Here is a 19,665-nt window from a genome sequence, read left to right on the forward strand (position 1 = left end):
GAATCCCAAAGGATTTTTTTGAGACACGGAAATCCCTAAGGACATAAAGGAGCAAAAAATCCCGACATCAAAATTTGGTCATTTTTGACCAAAAAGCCTGGACTAACCCTTCGGAGAAAAGTCGATTTTTTGACTCACGACAAATATTCTTTTAAAAGCTTCCAAATTAATCAGTGTGTCCGAAAACGTCCCCTGAGACACTTCTTAGGCCTCCTAAGGGACCAGGGAAAAATAAATAGCCTATAAAAAATGACGTCAGGGTGACGGTTAAACGGAAAGTTCTTTGTCAGGGCGTTATTTGCACTTAAAAATGAATCCCAATGGATTTTTTCGCGACACGGAGATCCCCAGGGAGATAAACGAGCAAAAAATGCCGACTTCAAAATTTGGTCATTTTTGACCAAAAACCCTGGACTAACCCCTTGGAGAAAAGTCGATTTTTGCACCCCCGACAAATATTCTTTAAAGAGCTTCCAAATGAATCAGTGTGTCCGAAAACGTCCCCTAAGACACTTTTTAGGCCTCCCAAGGGATCAGGGACCAAAAATAGCCTATAAAATAATGACGTCTGGATGACGGTTAAAGAGAGAATTCTTTTTTAGTTCGTTATTTGCACTTAAAAATGATTCCCAATGGATTTTTTCGATACGCAGAGATCCCTAGGGACATAAAAGAGCGAAAAATGCCCACTTCAAAATTTGGTCAATTTTGACCAAAAAGCCTGGACTAACCCCTTGGAGAAAAGTCGATTTTTGCACCCCCGACAAATATTCTTTAAAGAGCTTCCAAATGAATCAGTGTGTCCGAAAACGTCCCCTAAGACACTTTTTAGGCCTCCCAAGGGATCAGGGACCAAAAATAGCCTATAAAATAATGACGTCTGGATGACGGTTAAAGAGAGAATTCTTTTTTAGTTCGTTATTTGCACTTAAAAATGATTCCCAATGGATTTTTTCGATACGCAGAGATCCCTAGGGACATAAAAGAGCGAAAAATGCCCACTTCAAAATTTGGTCAATTTTGACCAAAAAGCCTGGACTAACCCCTTGGAGAAAAGTCGATTTTTGCACCCCCGACAAATATTCTTTAAAGAGCTTCCAAATGAATCAGTGTGTCCGAAAACGTCCCCTAAGACACTTTTTAGGCCTCCCAAGGGATCAGGGACCAAAAATAGCCTATAAAATAATGACGTCTGGATGACGGTTAAAGAGAGAATTCTTTTTTAGTTCGTTATTTGCACTTAAAAATGATTCCCAATGGATTTTTTCGATACGCAGAGATCCCTAGGGACATAAAAGAGCGAAAAATGCCCACTTCAAAATTTGGTCAATTTTGACCAATAACCCTGGACTAACCCCTTGGGAAAATGTCGAATTTTTAGATCCCGGACAAATATTCTTTAGAAAGTCTCCAAATGAATCAGTGTGTCCAAAAACAACCCCTGAGGCACTTTTCAGGCCTTCCAAGGGACCAGGGACAAAGAAATGGGCCATAAAAATGGCGTCAGGGTGACGGTTAAAGAGAAAAGTTTTTGTCAGGTTGTTATTTGCACTTAAAAATGATTCCGAATGGATTTTTTTGATACGCCGAGATCCATAAGGACATAATCTAGCAAAAAATGCCGACTTCAAAATTTGGTCATTTTTGACCAAAAACCCTGGACTAACCCCTTGGAAAAAAGTCGATTTTTAGATCCCGGACAAATATTCTGTAAAAAGTCTCCAAATGAATCAGTGTGTCCGAAAACGTCCCCTTAGACACTTTTTAGGCCTCCCAAGGGACCAGGGACAAAGAAATAGCCTACAAAAAATGACGCCAGGATGAGGGTTAAACAAAAAAATTCTTTGTAATGGCGTTATTTGCATTTACAAATGATTCCCAATGGATTTTTTCGACAAGCATAGATCCCTTAAGACGCAAAAAATGCCGAGTTCAAAATTTGGTCAAGTTTGACCAAAAACCGTGGACTAGCCCCTAGGAAAAAAGTCGAATTTTGTACTCCCGACAAATATTCTTTAGAAAGTCTTCAAATGAATCTGTATGTCCAAAAACGTCCCCTGAGGCACTTTTTAGGCCTCCCAAGGAACCAGGGACAAAGAAATAGGCCAGAAAAAATGAGGTCAGGATAACGGTTAAACAGAATATTCTTTGTCAGGGCGTTATTTGCTCTTAAAAATGATTCCCAATGGATTTTTTCGATACGCGGAGATCCATAGGGACATAATCTGGCGAAAAATGCTGACTTTAAAATTTGGTGATTTTTGACCAAAAACCCTGGACAAACCCCTTGTAAAAAAGTCGAGTTTTGGACCCCAACAAATATTCTTTAAAACGCTTCCAAATGAATGAGTGTGTCCGAAAACGTCCCCTGAGACACTTTTCAGCCCTCTCAAGGGAGCAGGGACAAAAAATAGCCAATAAAAAAACGTCAGGATAAGGGTTAAAAAGGAAATTTTTAGTCAGGGCGTTATGAATCCCAATGGATTTTTTTGAGACACGGAGATCCCTAGGGACATAAAGGAGCAAAAAATCCCGACATCAAAATTTGTTCAATTTTGACCAAAAACCCTGGAGAAAAGTCGATTTTTTGATTCACGACAAATATTCTTTTAAAAGCTTCCAAATTAATCAGTGTGTCCGAAAACGTCCCCTGAGACACTTCTTAGGCCTCCCAAGGGACCAGGGAAAAATCAATAGTCCATAAAAAATGACGTCAGGGTGACGGTTAAACGGAAAGTTCTTTGTCAGGGCGTTATTTGCACTTAAAAATAAATCCCAATGGATTTTTTCGCGACACGGAGATCCCTAGGGAGATAAAGGAGCAAAAAATGCCGACTTCAAAATTTGGTCAATTTTGACCAAAAACCCTGAACTTACCCCTTGTTAGAGTGTTATGTGCACTTAAAAATGATTCTCAATGGTTTTTTCGACACGCCGAGATCCCTAGGGACATAAATGGGTGAAAACTTCCGACTTCAAAATTGGTCATTTTTGAAAAAAAAAGCCTGGACTTATCTAGAGATCCAGAGAGAGAAAAATGTGGATATTAAAAATTTGGTCAATTTTGACCAAAAACCCTGAGCTAACCCCTTGGAAAAAAGCCGATTTTTGGACCCCGGAGAAATATTCTTTAAAAAGCTTCCAAACGAATCAGTGTTTCCGAAAACGTCCCCTGATACACTTTTTAGGTCTCCCAAGGGACGAGGGACAAAGAAATAGCGCACAAAAGATGACGTCAGGGTAAGAGTTAAACAGAAAAATCTTTGTTAGGGCGTTATATGCACTTTGCGTTGTGGTCGGATTCGTGCAAATCAGCTGGTCATGTAATGAGTATTACCGGCCATGTTAACGAACAAAGCTTGGCTAGCTACAACCGACGACCGTCTACAAGCCAGCTGAAAATCTGCTTTGACACTCTTTCAACAGCCCTGCAGAACGGTCAAGCTCCAGTTCCGAATGCCATAACTCAACTATCCGCTCGGCCCTACACTGCTTCGTCGAGTTCGGTCTCTGTGATAACGCCAAATGTCTCACTCGGTGGAATCTTCAATTCTTGCCACATCGGTAAAGCTGAAGTGTTCGTGTTTGGAATTAATAAACTTGTTTTTGCAGTGTGAATTTGACCCAGATTAAATTTTTTGGAGCAAGTGAGAATTCTAATTTATGAAAGCTGCGAACTTCAACCTCCATCTGTCAAACTGTCAACTTTTTATCCCATGAATTTTTATTGACTGTTGTAAGTAGCCAATCAGAAAGCGAGAAAAGCTATTGACAATGTTTGCGTCAATTTGAATAAAATCCACGTTTACGGCTGTTTAATGTGTCTTTCCCTATCATTTTAACCCGGCAATTAACCATTTGGGGGTTTTTGTTATTGCAAAAAAACAAATTGACTTCGGCTCCGAGCCTGCGGTTCGTGATTTCCACAGCCACTTTGACAATATTATGCTGCAATTTATCATTAATAAGAGGACAGACGCATAAAAAAAGTGAAGTTAATTTGTTAAAGGATGAAAATTAAGGTAACAAGCATAGTCTATAGTATTAGGATGCAAATTAGGCCAAAATCCAGAGTGTATAGAGCGTTTTCATTCACGTGACTACTAGTCATATTGGTTTACTGAAACAAAAGAAAGTATTGCATAAAAATAGAGTTCAATTATATTACCAGAGGTTTAGTTTGGGACACCAACATGGCCGCCACTTCTTTGTTTTGGGACACCAACATGGCTGTTGTGACGTCATGTGAAAACACTCTTAAGTATTAGGATGAAAATTAGACCAATAATCAATATGCATAGTATTAGGAAGAAAATAAGGCCGAGAACTAGAGTGTATAGTTTTAGGATGGAAATAAAAAATTTAGCAATTTAATTCTGATAGTCTCAAGACAGACGAGAACAGAAGCCCATTTGTTAGACAGAGAACTTAGAGAATAGAAGTGCACTTAGGCAGGGGACAGTGTTTTGGGTTCAAGCACTGATCTACAATATTTAGACTTAAGGACTGATTTGAAAACGGGTAGCCGTAATTTGTTGTCAGCTATCTCAAAACAGTTAAAACATTACTATAGAGTGTTTTGACATGACGTCACAACGGCCATGTTGGTGTCCCAAAACAAAGAAATGGTGGCCATGTTAGTGTCCAAAACTAAACCTCTGGGAATTGAACTCTATTTTATGCAAATACTTTCTTTTGTTTCAGTAAACCAATATGGCCAGTAGTCACGTGAATGAAAACGCTCTATTCGTCAGTTACCCTGGTTGGTAAAGTGGATGTCAATCCAGGCGTACACTATTTTGATTTTAACTTGGTTTACTGTAAAGTTTTAAGGAGGTTTTCAATTGTGTAAACATCATAAGGTGTCCAACCTTGTTCTGGAGTTTCCATTCTAGTAAACAACGGTCTCGTTAGCCTCGTGTCTCGTCCCAGTCTCACTCTTCTTACTTATTTACAGTTCGTACCACTAGGGAGCTTTTTCAGCCTTCTGCGCGGAAAATATTTATTTTTAAGAACTCTATTTTTCATGAAATCTTTATTAAAGAGTCAAATTTCAACCAGGAATAATCTCTACAAACAGCAAAGTAATCCTCATTGGCTAATTTTGTTCTTTTTGTCTTCTTCTTCTTCTTTTTCTTTGCCCTCGTTTTTCTCCGCCTTGATATTTTCCGCTTTTGTCTCAGTGACAGGGGCGGCGGGGTATCCGTAGGGATATCCGTAGGGGTATCCGTAAGGGTATCCGTAGTTGCACCCGTAGTGATAAGGGCAATGGTAGGGGTATGGGTGCTGAGCCACGACCGGGGGCTGGGCATGTACCACTGGGCGAGTAACGGGATGTACGTATGGGTAATGGTAGGGGTAGGGGTACCCATAATTCCAGGGATGCTGATATCCGTAGTAATACCAATTGTTTGAGGTTCCTGAAAAGAAAACAGAAGAAAAAACAAAAATGTCAGTTTTACTTGACCCCTCGTAAAGTCTTACAGTAAGAGAAGCTAAATGGTGGCGCACACTTTTTTATCTAAATTTTTACGGTTTCTGTTTAACAGTTAGATTATTCTCTCTCGATTTCTATCGCGTGATAGCTGATGAGGGCGCAGCCCGAGTCAGCTATCACGCGATAGAAATCGAGAACGAATAATCTAATTGTTTTAGTATAAATCTGCTAGTCGTTCAAAACTTAACAAGTAAATTACCCAAATCCTCCTAACAGACACTTCGAAAACGTGAAGAAGTGGACTGAATTTTGTTGACAACCACTACTCACTATCTATCACAGAATAGATAGCGGGTAGTGTAGCCAATCAGAGAACGGCATTTGTAATAGAACGCTAGTAGATTTATTCTAATAGCAGTTATTCAAAATTTTCAGTTATCATGTAGAACATTCAGATTCGGGAGAGGAGAGGGATTCATGAAGCTATCCTGAGTAAAGATAAACCCTAAGTTTCTTTTGTAATAAACAACAGGCTTTTGTACTCAAACAGGTACAATACATAGGACATGAATCTAATTACTGAAGGTTTGTCGCTTTAGAATACGAAGTTTGGCTGACCGGTGTCTCCACCAGGAGCCGCGTTTAATTAAGGAAAAACGCTTATAAAATCATCATATTGAAGCTGGATTTATTTTCCTTCCATTCTTCGCGGTTCGAGGTGAAGAAAACACTTCCTACCTTTTTTGTCTTTATCCTGCTTCACTTCATCCGATTGGCTCTGAAGGGTAAGTTGCTGCGGCGCAGCAGCTGGGGTTTCAGCGGTGTACGTCTGGGGAACCTGCGCGACCTGCGCGACCTGCGCAGTGTTAGATTCCAATCCACTCAGGGCCCTGGAATCTACAACAACAAAAACTACCACCAAGCAACCGACTACCACGGAGGTCCTCATTTCTGAAAGGGAAATTGCTTATTGTCATTATGGTAATTACCTCAACAGATGCCCTAAATACACAAATTTTACAAAATTGGTCTGGATAGCAAAAGACATGTTGTAACTTTAAGAAAAACTGTCATCTTCAGTTAAAATTAACACAAAGTACAAAGTTGAATTTATCATGCTTCACAGAAAAGTATGCTAATCAGTAGCCATAACAACAAAAGGAAACATGACAACGTTTGATTACAAGGAAAGTTTTATTACAAAAAATTACGAAATTACAAAATTACATATGTAAAAGGAAAAAATGGAAAAGAGAAAGCAAAACAACAGAACGATTTAGCATCGCGTTTACGACAAACGGCAAACGTAACATTCGCGTTTGTGTTTCTTGAAAAAATATAAGTACATGGATAAGAATAGTGCAAAATAATTCTGGTCTTTGATACTAACCCCAAACTACTTAATTTTATCGAGAGATTGGGGACAGCGATCAGCAAATAAAGGATCAACATGGTCACGTGGTCATTTCTGCCGTTCGTCGTTTGGCGTAAACGTAATTATTTGGTTCCTTGACAATAAGGCTAAGAGGACACAAACGAGGAAAATTTGATAATCATGTGGATAATCTGTTGTTTGCGTCCTCTGAATTTTTCTTTAATTATATATTAAGGAGTCCTTATATATGTCGAAAAGAGCCTGTTAAAAGTTACAATAATCTTAGCCGATATTATCTATCACCGAGTAAAATAATCTTGCCTACTGATGAAGGAAACTCCGCCGGAATCATTGTTTGAATAAGCAGAAAAAGAGCAGTTTTGATGTTGGCCTAAAATTCTTTATTATAAACACATTAACCTGTAATTATTCGATTACGTGCGATTGAGAGGCCGACTTTTTGGACGCTCGAAACTTCAAGAAAATTAAAATAAGGTCCAGTTATGAAAAACAGATTTTTTCCGGAACACCTGGTACTGAAATAATCAGTAATAATAATGAAGTATGTACTATTACTTACAAGTGAGGAAAAATATGACTCCAGCAATAAATTATTTTACTGATAATGATTTTGTTTAATGTTAAAAATTGACGAACAAACGCTCTTCTAAAGTATAGAGATTATCAAGGGTTAACTTGAGCGCCTTTAACTTAGCCGAAGTTACTGTTGGTTGCCTAATTTCTGTCTTAAGTTATGTTGATTTTAATTTTTTTTTGTGCGATCATTAACTGAAATAAACGATACGCATTATTGTTTAAGTTGCTTTAAATACTTGACAGCACAACTCTTTCCTAAAATGTCTTTATATGATAGTATAAATTAAAATCTGAAATTTTATCTTTATAACAAGAATAATTAGGAAACCGGAACTTACCAATTTGCTTTTAGCTCCGTCACACCTCGTCTTTCTCAATATCTTCAAACTCTGATGGCTGTTTATGGTCAATAAGAATTTAAGAAATCATCGCGCTCCTCATTAGCCAAGGAAAGTTCCGATTGGTTAATTACTTAGTATTATGTCAACTGAAAATCATCACCGCGCCAAAAGACAAGCGATGATTGACACTTATTTGTTCATGGTAACGCGGACTTGTTTGGTGCCTAACACTTGAAAGTGATAAACAAAATACTTACCAACACTTTTGAACAACCGAAAAGGCGTTTTCCGAAACCTTTTCAGTTCTAAGTTGCACTTTTCGACTACCAGGGTCAAACGTTGAATAAATTTTAACAAAGGGCTCAAATATATTGAGTTTGGGAATAAAATAGTCAGGTGTGCCCAACCTAATGGAAGCTGGTATTTGGTATTTTTCTGTGGTGTTGTTTATTGTGCTGTATATGGTTGTTTTGAATTCTGAGTTTGTGGATGAAGTCCTTCAGCTGTTCATTGTGGCAATTCACATGGAAGCTGTCGAGAAAAGCTGTCGCACTGTTTACAGTTACTATGCCGTTCCTGAAGGTGGTTTTAACTTGGGCGTTTGGGAACGAAATCCTAAAGTGTAACTTATCAAATGAAAGCTACTGAGCAGTTCTTTCCTGTGATGCTGTTTATTATGCGTTACAAGGTGGTTCCTACTTCTGAGTTTGTGGATGAAACTCTGATACATGTGTGACCATTCAAAGCAGTACAGCAGTAAAAAGCAACGGTATTTTTGCGCACTTTATGACTATACAGGAATATCAGATCTTAACAAGAGCCTTAGGATTCCAAAAAGAAAATTGGGGATAACCACGCATAATTATAATGTATGAAATTTTTTTCCACGGCATTTTCAGACAGGGAAAGCTGCATACCCCAACGAACAACTTGAAGACGACTCTGGTCTATCCCATAAAGGACTGCCGAAGTTTATGGAACAGCGCGACCTATGGAAGAAATACCTCTGTCGGTGATGATATTATTAAGTTGCAAAACTGATAACACCAAGAAAATACCAGCTTACTTTTCTGAAAAAATGAATATCACAAGTAACTTTATAACTACGCACAAAAGAAGTTTTTCGAACATTTGAATATCATCAGCCTTGACAATGTGTAAAGAAAAAACGTTATATAAATTTGGCGCCACTTAAAACGAAAGAATTTTTGCCAAATTTCGCTTGCCCGGCGGAAGTTGAAGAACAGGAAGCCAAGAGGTCATGTGAAATGAAACAAACAGCAAAAAAAAAATTGCTAAAAAGGGAAAATGTGCAGTGAAAACGTGGCATGTCGCAGGCACTGTACGGACGCCTTAACTCTCGCTCCGTTTTGAGAAATTACTGACGAGTTCCTTTGGAGTTTTCTGCCGCTGAGTTAACTAAGATAATTAAATCGTTGCTCACTATCATCAGCAGCGATCATCGGTACAATTTTTCTCGTGTTCGAAGTTTCACGAAGAATCTACCGAAGATTCCCGAAGATGGACGAAGATAGTTTGAATACAATTCTTGTTGTCAGCGGCTACTTTAAAATGGTACTGAGCTGGCGAAGGCAACTATTTCCGATATTAAAGAATGCTCCAGGAGATGACCGGTTAATCTTATATCTGCAAATAAACAGTAAAGAGTGCTATCCCGTAAGACTCAAAGCAGGAAATCATTATACGATCTAACACTTGCACTTTTTGCAAAGAAGCTGGGAAATGGCCAATTCTGCGGCGCCGAATAATCAGGAAAATAACTTGGGCAGAGTTAATTAGCTTTAATTGCTTCACGAACACCAAAATGGAGTGAACTTCGCGTTAGTGACCTGCACGCTCTTGGTTTATTTGTTTTTGAAACAGTTAATTAGGTTTAATTACTTAACAGACAACATTCAACCTCATCAACTACGTTACTGGCGGAGCAAGCCAATGAGATTGAAAAAAACAGATTAAGTTTAATTAGTGAGACAAATATCCCAGGTAATATGTGCAATCGCCTTCCAACACAAAGTGTTCATTTCTGCAACAGTTTGCAGGATGGATATGCCTGTTGAATTTTCAGCTGCTTATGATCATGAAAATGACTGCGAAGAGGCTGTTGAATTTCCAGCTGCTAATGATCGAGAAAATGACTGTGAAGTGTCTGTGAATGTCCAGGAGATAATGCGGGATCGTGGAAAGGCAGCCTTCGAGGAAGGTACATTGAAATTATAATGATTTTTTCCTTTGTTTCTGCTTCAAACTCGTACGTTAACATTTCAGGGGCTCCCGACGAGAACAGCAAAATACTTTAAAATGTTGCCTCCTGTGTTTGCAGATCATTTTGTGGCCTTTTAAAAGGCGTATTTGTGTTACCCTAATCCTTAATTTAGCTGAAAATTTAAGTAGCAGAAAGTTTTACGGAACGAAATCTTATTCTCCGAATTTTCTCGCTGTTTTCTTAACGACAATGCTAGCTGACTTTTTTTTCGTATTTTTAAGGACATATTTATATTTGCCACTCAGTAAACGAAAGGAATTAGTTTTCCAGGGTTCCAAAATTTTGAGCTGTCATTTTATGAAGAAAACTTGAGATGTTCTTTACAACTAAATCCTAAATTCCGTTGGCTACCCCTAACATTTGCAAATTTAATTTTTAACGTGTATTACACTAAGGTTACTACAAACTTTGGCGTCAAAGCCCTTGAAAAATCACTAACTTGCTTGTATTCTGATTTAATTGCAGATAAATTAATTTCAATGCCATTCTATTAAAATTGTAAATGCCTTTTCTTTTTTTTGCATTTTCCAGAAAATATATATGCCTTAGCCAAGGATTGTGTCGTTGGTTTCCCATCCCCTTAAAAAATATTGTCATCAATCTAATCCTTATCATTGTGTTAATCTCGCCTTCACAATAAAATTAATAGCCGAATAATTGATCTATGACGTTTTAAACGTAAGGGAACTTTAATTGGCAAATTATTAAAACAATTCTACAGTGCGAATTGTTGTAATTTCAATCAACGCTTTATCATTGTGTTAAGCTTGCCTTCATAATGTAATTAATTGCAGAATAATTGATCTATGACATTTTAAACGTAAGGGTACTTAAATTGGCAAATTATTAAAACGAATCTACAATCCGAATTGTTGTAATTTCAATTAACTCATTATCATTGATTTTAGCCCGTCTTCACAATATAATTAATTGCAGAATAATTGACCCATGAATCTGCAATGCGAATTGTTGTTATTTTAGTGATAATTGGTTTAATGATTTTTCTTGAATAGGAGATGATGAGCCACTTTTGATTGCATTTACATGATTTTAACAGTTTTTGATTAATTAAGGGAACTTCCAAGTGCTATAACCTATGAAAAATCAAAGGTTGCTTTTCTTCTACACAGTTTCGGTATATTTTACCAATGTTTGGCTTTACCAATAAACTTCATAAAATAATTTGGCCAACGTAAAGAGATTCCAGTGCTGACGTGGCCCTTCGTCACAGCGAATCCGATTCGCTCTGACGTAGGGTTACGTCATCGCTCTGACGTAGTTACAAGAATCTCTTTGTGGTAGCCAAGTTTCCTTATCAACTCTGTTGCCAACACAGCACCGCAGTATGTTTAGAAATTATCCCCTTTATCGGTGTATTTGAGTTAGTCATGTCATTTTTTAATGATCTACGTAACCCAGTCTAAAATACGCTAACAAGGTCGTCCAGGCCAAGATTCTTGGTGCAAGGACAGTCAGACATTTTGGACCAAGTCTAGAAAGTTCTGTGGTTGCTACGATTGCTTCAAGTTAACCGCAGATATATTAACAGAGCATTTTGGTAGCGGAACGGACAAAGCGCCAGCATGGCAAATGATCGATCGCCCTTCGATCTTATCTTTGGATTGATTGGTATCTGGCCCAGCAATTTTTCAGTAGGCTAAAGTCTCTTTCACTTCTTCCCCGCAGAAAATTCCCAGTTCAACACTAACGCTAAGGGAAGCACATGCAGTGGTCAGAAAAGTCGCAAGAGGTTGTCTCGACACCAAAAACGTGTGCTGGAGGGATTGTTTGCTACCTCACCGTATCTGACTGCTAAGCAACAAACAGACCTGACTGCAGAACTTGGAATGAGCAAACGCGAAGTGCAGGTTAGATGTTTGATTTCAAGCTGTTCAGTTTACTCTGATTATCGATGGAGAAAATGGCGCAAAGTTTTTGTTATATCAATCGGACAGTTTGAAGTCGCAGAAAATTTTAGGAACCGGATTCTAATTTCCCGAATTTACTTGCTGTTGTTGGCTTTATAAAAATGCTAGCTGACCTTACTTTGTATTTAATCGAGATATTTGCCTCTCCGAAAATGACAAAAATGATTAATTTTCCAGTGTTCGTTTATTTCAATTACTCCGAACTTGATAATAGGCTGATTTAGCAATAGAACGGGAACGTCATTTGAGGACCCGAGAGCGCGCGGAATAGTCTGGACACGAGTCTATTTCGACTATATGGGCATTCTTGATGCGCGCGCCGTTGTCACTGACGTTCCCGTTCTGTTGCTAAATCAGCCTAATGGCGTCATGACGACACCGATTTTATCGTTTATTTTCCATTGCCTACGAAATTTTGAGTTGAAATTTTGCAGACGAAAAGTTTTCATTTTCTTTAAAACGTAATCCGAATTGCTGAGGTGATTTAAAATTTGTTCCATATCATTCAGGAACAAGGACATAATAAAAATATCGCCATTTCTTGATTAAATAAGACCCAGTCTGTGTGTTTGTAAGTGTAGAAGTCTGCCTGTTATATTGTTGTTCCCATGACAAGGTGACAAAACTGAAGTGCAAAATTTCGAGATCGTGTTCAGCCAAATTCGATCACATGGTTTTCAGCCAGTTATTCCTGTTAGAAAGAATTTTTCGAAAAAAGAAATGCCCTTTCACTTACTTTAAAAATTTAAAACTTGGTTTAGACCAAAAAAATGAACCAAATCGAATTGTTTCTTTTTTTCTTTGATATTACTGACATTCACTCTTAAGGCCTTCCAAACAGAAAACTACCTAAATAAACAGTAGGGTGTCCCTGGGTAAACCAAAATCGACCTTTAAAATTTACAAATAATAATTCCATGATCTTGCTCTTGCCTAGATAGCCATGACATGCTTTCTTCTTTTTTTTTTTTTATCATGTTTTTAGTTTTGGTTCAAGAACAAGCGGTACAGACTCAAGAAGGCCTTGGAGAAAAACACTGCGCATCATGTTCGTCCCAGTGGATATGAATTTCATTTCAGTAACCCAGAGGAACAGGTTGTCCAAGAAACCAGGCCTCCTGTATCCTATTATTACATGATGAGTGCAGCCCCTAATTTTTATCAGGCTAATTTTCCATCATGGTAAGGCTGTTTCCACACAAAATGGGCTTGGTTTTTCACATACATATCTAGCCCACGTTTACATAGTATACGAATGTTTGGTTTATCAACAGAGTTGATAACTAAAGGTAATTCAGTGCTCCTTTCACACCAAGGTTTAAACACGTTTAAAAGCTGTTTAGTTAAACACAGTTTAAAATTGTTTTCTTCATAAAAGCTGCTTTTGGATTTTTGTCGACAACAGATTTAGCAAAAATGAAAGCATAAGTTAAAGTTTACTTGAATCCTAGGTCAAAGCCAATGGTTCAGCTTTCTGTTACCAATTTTCATTTTGTTACACCTGGTTTAATTAAATATGTTTTGTTGGTGTGAATGCGGCTCAGGATTTGCTTTGGAAGGTCTAACGCTGGAAACGTCAGCACTCGAATCTCTTTACGGTGGCTAATTTACCTTAAAGGTGCGTTCGATTGACCCTATTCCGGAATAGAAATACATTCTATGATTACTAGATACCCGTTATGACAGCTTTTCGGGTTACGGGAATAAGAAATGTCTCTTAAATTATCGTGTTTCATGGGAATTTTGTGGATATGTTTCAGTCCCAAATTTACCTAAAGGGAAGAAATTTAACAGCTATTCCGCTTATTCTTAATCCGGGATACGGTCAATCGAACGCGACCTAAGTTAATCTGTTGATAAATCAAAAAATTCGTTTCTACTCCCCACCGACGCAGCACCACAGTTTTCTGTCCTTTTATCCTTTAGACAGTATAGATTCCTTTGTTCGCTTCAAAACAAAACAAAACACAAAACAAGCAAACAAACAAACAAACAAACAAAAACAAAACAAAACAAAAACAAACAAACAAATAAAAATAAAATAAAATGAAAAAATAAAAACAAAACACAACAGAAGGAAATAATCGGAATTTTCTGTTAGTGTGTAACTGGAGCAGAGAGTTGCTTTTAGTTCCACTGGAAAATTTCAGAAGTTAAGGAAATATTTTTACAGAATTTTAAGCTTTTTTCATTCTCCCTGCATGAGTTCTGTTGAGTTAATTTCGACTGAGTTTTAAAAGAAATCAAGAAATCGAACATGCAGATTTTTGAGAAATATTGACGCGGTACCCATACACATCTTTTGTCCCCTAAAAGGTACGATTGTCACCCCCGTCAATTTTATATGGAAGTACCCCCTCCCCCCACGGGATTGGTCAGGAACTCTGATCGAGAAAACCCAAGTTAAGTAATGCTAGGGAAATGACGCTCTAGGAAGGATTTTTTTGCTGATATCTTTCACCTAAATGTGCCCCTAGAAACGCCACAAGCGTCACTATGGTAACTGAGGTTGACATAAATGCCTTGGCCTACTGGCCTACGTTCTTCTGTGCTTCATTTTAACCGGCCACTTGACCCATAATAGAGCAATTGTGCTTTAAATGAGCAATAAAGGAAGTGTTGTTTTATATTATTGAAGCTTGTTTTAATAGCTGGAAAAGCCTCTGTACAAAACGTACAAAACAATGCGGTGTCATACGGGTGTGTACTTGTAATAATGGAGTTTCGACGTCGAGACAAAAATCCTGATACATTCATAACCTGAGGTCCGTTTTTCATTTTTCTCCTTTTTCATTGGTAACAGTTTTCCGTGCAAACCACCCCAACTTGTCGTTTTATCTTGTGCGAATTTTTGACGTGTGAGTTTTCAAATTTAATGAAAAAAATCGAATATCTGGATTTGAAAGCTGTACATGCAATATAAAATGTTTTTCAGAGGTTTTGAGAAATGCTCGGCTGACGTGCTGAGATGGGAGCAGTGGGTGTAATTAAGTAACGTAAACTACTCAAGATGAGGCTTTTAAACACGAGCCAAGAATGCTTTGACGCTAGAATGAATGAGCTGTATCCTACTTGGTCGAAACTGCTCAAATATTTGACTTAGGGCGGAACCTCTTCCCTAACATGAAATTGCTGTAAGAGCACCGGGTGGAAAATATGAAATGATAGTCTCCGGGTAAGAATTAACTATAAGCACTTTTAAGTCCTTTTTCCAAGATCGGCTATGGAGGAACTTGAAAAAATTGGCCATTTTTTTTTTTCAATTTGCAATCCATTTCCATCCTAGCTATCCGTAGCCAAAGATGAATGATGCTAGTTTCTGTGAATTAGTAGGGTTACTGTCAACAAAACTGAACCATTATTTTCAGACGTTTACATCCATACAAATATGTTGTTTGGCTATTCAAAGTGAGTGACACTAAAATAGGTGGGACTTCCCTTTAATAAACGCCGTTTTACAGTCTGTACCAACATTAGGTTATCCCACACCATCGACATTGCAGAGCGCTACCCAGAGGAACACTGTGTTCTCGATCCCGAGAATAAATAGTTGACAAACTAACTGACTGAAAGCACGTGGTCCTTGTACCATTTGTGACGTCTTCACTTGCCACTGGAAGATGCTTGGTAACCATGCAATAAAGTGGGAAGAAAGTCTTCCAAAGCATGGTTAAATGAGCATGATAGAACGAATTGAACCAACATTATAATCACTTGCAAAACTAATTCCGAACGGCTGATTTTATGCTACTCGTAACGTTGTCAGCTTGTATTCAGTTGTAAAATTCAAATTGCTAAACTTGTGACGATAGGTTTTTCCACACTAAGCATCGGCAAGGGAAACTGTAATTTCTATGGTAAAACGGCGGAAAACTCACTCATTTTACTCGGGGAAACTTAGCTCGGCAACTCACTTGGCCTGCGGAAACGGAATGAAGGTCACAAATTCCCGGTACTTCGGGATCTGCTACAAGTGGACTTCGGAGGACAGCAATGACCAACAGAGAACTGGATCCGCACATTTTAACCACAACTCCAAAAGCAAAATATAAATCACTTAACAATTACAAACAGGGTATATTTATATCGAGAAAGCTATTCAAAACGGTTTCACAACAAGTTAAAGGAATAATTGAACCACGGCGAAAGTTTATATTGTCACAAAAGCTACTCAAACTGGAAAAATTCTTATTCTATTGTAAAAACTCGTCCTGTTTAAAAGACTGAAATAGAAACAGCAGCTAGAAATACAGTGACAAACTTATGAAACGCCTGTTCTAATATGTAATCGGATGCGCAACGAATTCTATTCAAAAAGCGTAAAAAAGCTAGTACAGCTGGGGATATACAAAACTACGAGAGTCTGTTCCATTGTGTATAGACAAATACAGTAGGTCTGCTGTAACTGCAAAACTAATTTAACAACTTGCCTAGATGTCGAGAAATACAGAATCTTAGATAAACGAACAGAGCTCGGCAATATTTCAAATCAAACATAAGGTCAAACCAAGAGCGGTTATGCAAATAGAAAGAAACGAAAACAAACACAAGCAAGAGCCTATTGCGTTTATAATATATAGAATACTTGAGCAAACAGTTCTAAGAGTTTTTGGACCCGTTTTTATTTATTTTAGTACAAAAAAATCGAGCTTTTTAGTTAAATTCTGCCTAACATGTTACAGGAATTGAGCTGGGGCAGTTTGGAATTAAGAAGGTAAAGGAGTAGCCTTACAATGTTATATAAAATGCATAATGGTCTGGTAGACCATAGTTAGTAGCTACTAACTATGGGTAGACTTAGGCTCTAAAACTACCTCCTGCCAGCAGAGCGCCAAAGCCGCCATTTACACAAGCACTCATATAAAGTACCTGAGTCCTCAACAAAGTACCACCAATTTCCGTTCTTCCCCAAGACAATAAGGGAATGGAACACCTTGCCACTGGCTTTGGTTGAGTCGGATTCCGTTTTGTCTTTCCAAAGTAAACCGGAAAAAATCAATCTTGATGAAGGTGTTATTATTTCTTAAATTATTGTAATGACTGTTGACCACATGTAAGAATTTTCCGTATAGAAGGAGACGTGTATTCGGAAAGAAAGAAAGAAAAAACATAAAATTTTCCTCGTAACCAACTGATGTTTCAAAATGAAAATCACCCACGCGCAGGGCATACAATTTTTGAGGACCAACAATCTGGACTGTACTAATTATTACATTTATGTAGATGGATAAACAGCGCTAAAAGGTCCCGAAGCAGAGAATGAATGACAGAACGAAAGAAAATATCAATGCCGCAAAACCAACAGAAACACCAAATCACCATTAAGCTAAGCTCGAGAGGGTCCAAAATGCTGCTGCGAAATTAATTCCTAAGGAAAGTAAATTTTGTCACATTACTGCAGTTCTTACGAAGCTTCATCGGCTACCCATTACGTTTAGGATTAGTAACAAATGACTTTTAGCTTAGAGTTAATTATTTATTTTTTAAGTATTTTATACATTTACATATATATTGCCTGACTCATTTCAATTCATATTATTTCAAATTTTTTCTGTTATTTTAAATCTTTAGACGCCACAAAATTTGTACAGTCATATCATATGTTGATCTACTCTTGTTAAGCGCATACGACCATTCCGTCATGTAGCATGCGTTATATAAACCAATAAATTGTTATTATTATTATTATTATTATTATTATTATTATTATTATTATTGTTCAGGATTCATTGCCCAGACTCTAAAAACGCGAAAGTGCATGGAAAAGTCTGGATCCCATTTCCGGAGTTTATTTTGCCGTTCTCAAAGGTCGCATCGCGGTAACTACGGCATTTGTTTTTTTTGCACGCTCATGAGCGCAACGCCTGAGATTTCAAATGGAAGAGGTAAGAACATTACTTTTACCATATTTAAACTCACCATTTCAGTGTTATCTTAAGCCTCAGTCCACGAACTGACATAAAAATACACAATTTGTGCTGCGCTTTTCATGTTTTTTTGTTCTCCCTGCTACGACAAGCTTCGTTTGGTTTCTTGCAAACTTCGATTAAAGACTGTCTTTTTCCTTCAGATTCATACCGTTTTACTGAGATCTTTTAAAAGCCTTTAGATAAACAAACTAAATATCGTGTACAGTTTAGGTTCAAAGCAGACGCTTGTTTCAAACATTTCACGTCAAGTGCCGATTCTTGTTGTCGGCCATTTTACCGAACAAATGAACAATTTTGATTCTTAGCTATCAAAACACTCCAGCTCTGCTGAATGAACTCTGCCAACGCAGAGTAAGTCGCACAACTTAAGAAACCTTATTTCAGGGAAACATCAATTTAGATTTTAAACTGACAAAATTTAAACTGATATGCGAGATAGACAAGTTACACATTTGAAGAGCACCCAGATGGTTCATTTCCATGAATGTCTGTTCGAAAGGCTTAAATCGCCTCAGTCACATATGTTAAAGAAAAAAACTGATTATAAGGTACAAATCCAGTTCTCAGTTGAAAATTAAATTAAAAACTTATAATGATAAAAAAAATTACTGACTCGGAGAAAATAATTTTTCGGAGCGGAATATTTCAACGTTATGTCAACGTCTTCTTCCAGAGCGGAAAATAACCTTTTCAATGAATTAAAGGCTGTTGTGTTAATGTTAATTTTAACTCACAGCTTTTGTTTTAACAAACTTAACAGAGTTCAATAGATATAATTTCCTGTACGGTTTAAAGGTCTCCTTCAAGCGAACGTTTTTGGCAGATCCAAATCAGTTTTTAAGGAAGGATCCTATTTCACAGAAGACTAGACAGGGGCACCCAACGACAGCTTTCTTTCAGATCCTTTGAAACGCTATTTAAGGCTATCTGGAGTGCTTAAAGCTCTGTAGGTTCATTTTAGGCCGCGCTATAAATATTATTATCTGTTCGGTTATTCTAGGGGAACTTGAGCCTTTTCTAAATTACTAGGGCATCCTTGTCCATTTCCCGAAAAAACTTAGGTCTTATTTCCTTTCCGAAAATCTTAGGTGACCTTTTTTTCGGCACCCGAAACGACATTTTCATCAATCCCATATCACGAAAGTTCGAGGTAAAAATTCCCTTAAGAAAATGCTGGGGGATTAAGGGTCTTCCGAACAGATAATTTACCGAAACGATTTGTTGAGTGCCCCCGACTAGAGTGTAAAAAATTGCTATTAAATAGTTATTAGGCTTTGTACGTCTTTGAAGCCAATCAGCGGGTGGAAATCGTCATTTTCCACTACATAATTTTTCAAAGTGTACAACGTGCTCTCTGTTACCTAATCAGGCGGATATTGTCAGTTTCCTCTACATAACAACCACTAGTAAATAAATCAACAAACTATTTTCAATTGTTATGATAGATTTCAAATTAAACATCTTAATGTATGATGTAAGAATGATTCCTGGAAAACGGTACGTTTCAATATCGATGTTATAGAACAATTCAATGCCTCACGGTAGATTTCTCGCAAAAAACCGACATCGCAAAAAAAAAAAAAAACTGGCATCAAATTTAACATGGATTTCGCATAAATATGACCGCCAATAGTTAAAGACAAGCAAATTTAATTTCTTTTCTGATTTCAGATAAACTTCAAAAGGCACGAAAAACCATTTGAAAGCAAGCTTTGTCGAATCGAGCTAACCAATAAAAATGAAGCTAACATCCTCGTCCAAACTAAGCATGAT

General features: G+C 37.6%; 1 protein-coding gene across 1 annotated transcript; it reads left to right on the forward strand.

Annotated features, from left to right (window-relative positions):
* Positions 1-9,645: 9,645 nt before the first annotated feature.
* LOC146461783 (uncharacterized) lies at positions 9,646-13,647 on the forward strand. The gene is made up of 3 exons (XM_085086658.1): positions 9,646-9,971; positions 11,721-11,902; positions 12,948-13,647. Exons 1-3 carry the CDS (start codon positions 9,812-9,814, stop codon positions 13,146-13,148), a joined length of 543 nt encoding a protein of 180 aa, XP_084942784.1. The 5' UTR covers positions 9,646-9,811; the 3' UTR covers positions 13,149-13,647.
* Positions 13,648-19,665: the final 6,018 nt, after the last annotated feature.

Source organism: Pavona decussata, unplaced genomic scaffold (assembly GCF_977016875.1).
Source record: "Pavona decussata unplaced genomic scaffold, jaPavDecu1.1 SCAFFOLD_195, whole genome shotgun sequence".
Lineage (NCBI taxonomy): Eukaryota > Metazoa > Cnidaria > Anthozoa > Scleractinia > Agariciidae > Pavona > Pavona decussata.

Coding starts and splice junctions, on each gene's coding strand:
- LOC146461783 (XM_085086658.1), top strand. CDS start 9,812: ATGGATATGCCTGTTGAATTTTCAGCTGCTTATGATCATGAAAATGAC. Junction 9,972..11,720: donor AAAGGCAGCCTTCGAGGAAG/GTACATTGAAAT, acceptor TCTTCCCCGCAG/AAAATTCCCAGTTCAACACT. Junction 11,903..12,947: donor TGAGCAAACGCGAAGTGCAG/GTTAGATGTTTG, acceptor TCATGTTTTTAG/TTTTGGTTCAAGAACAAGCG.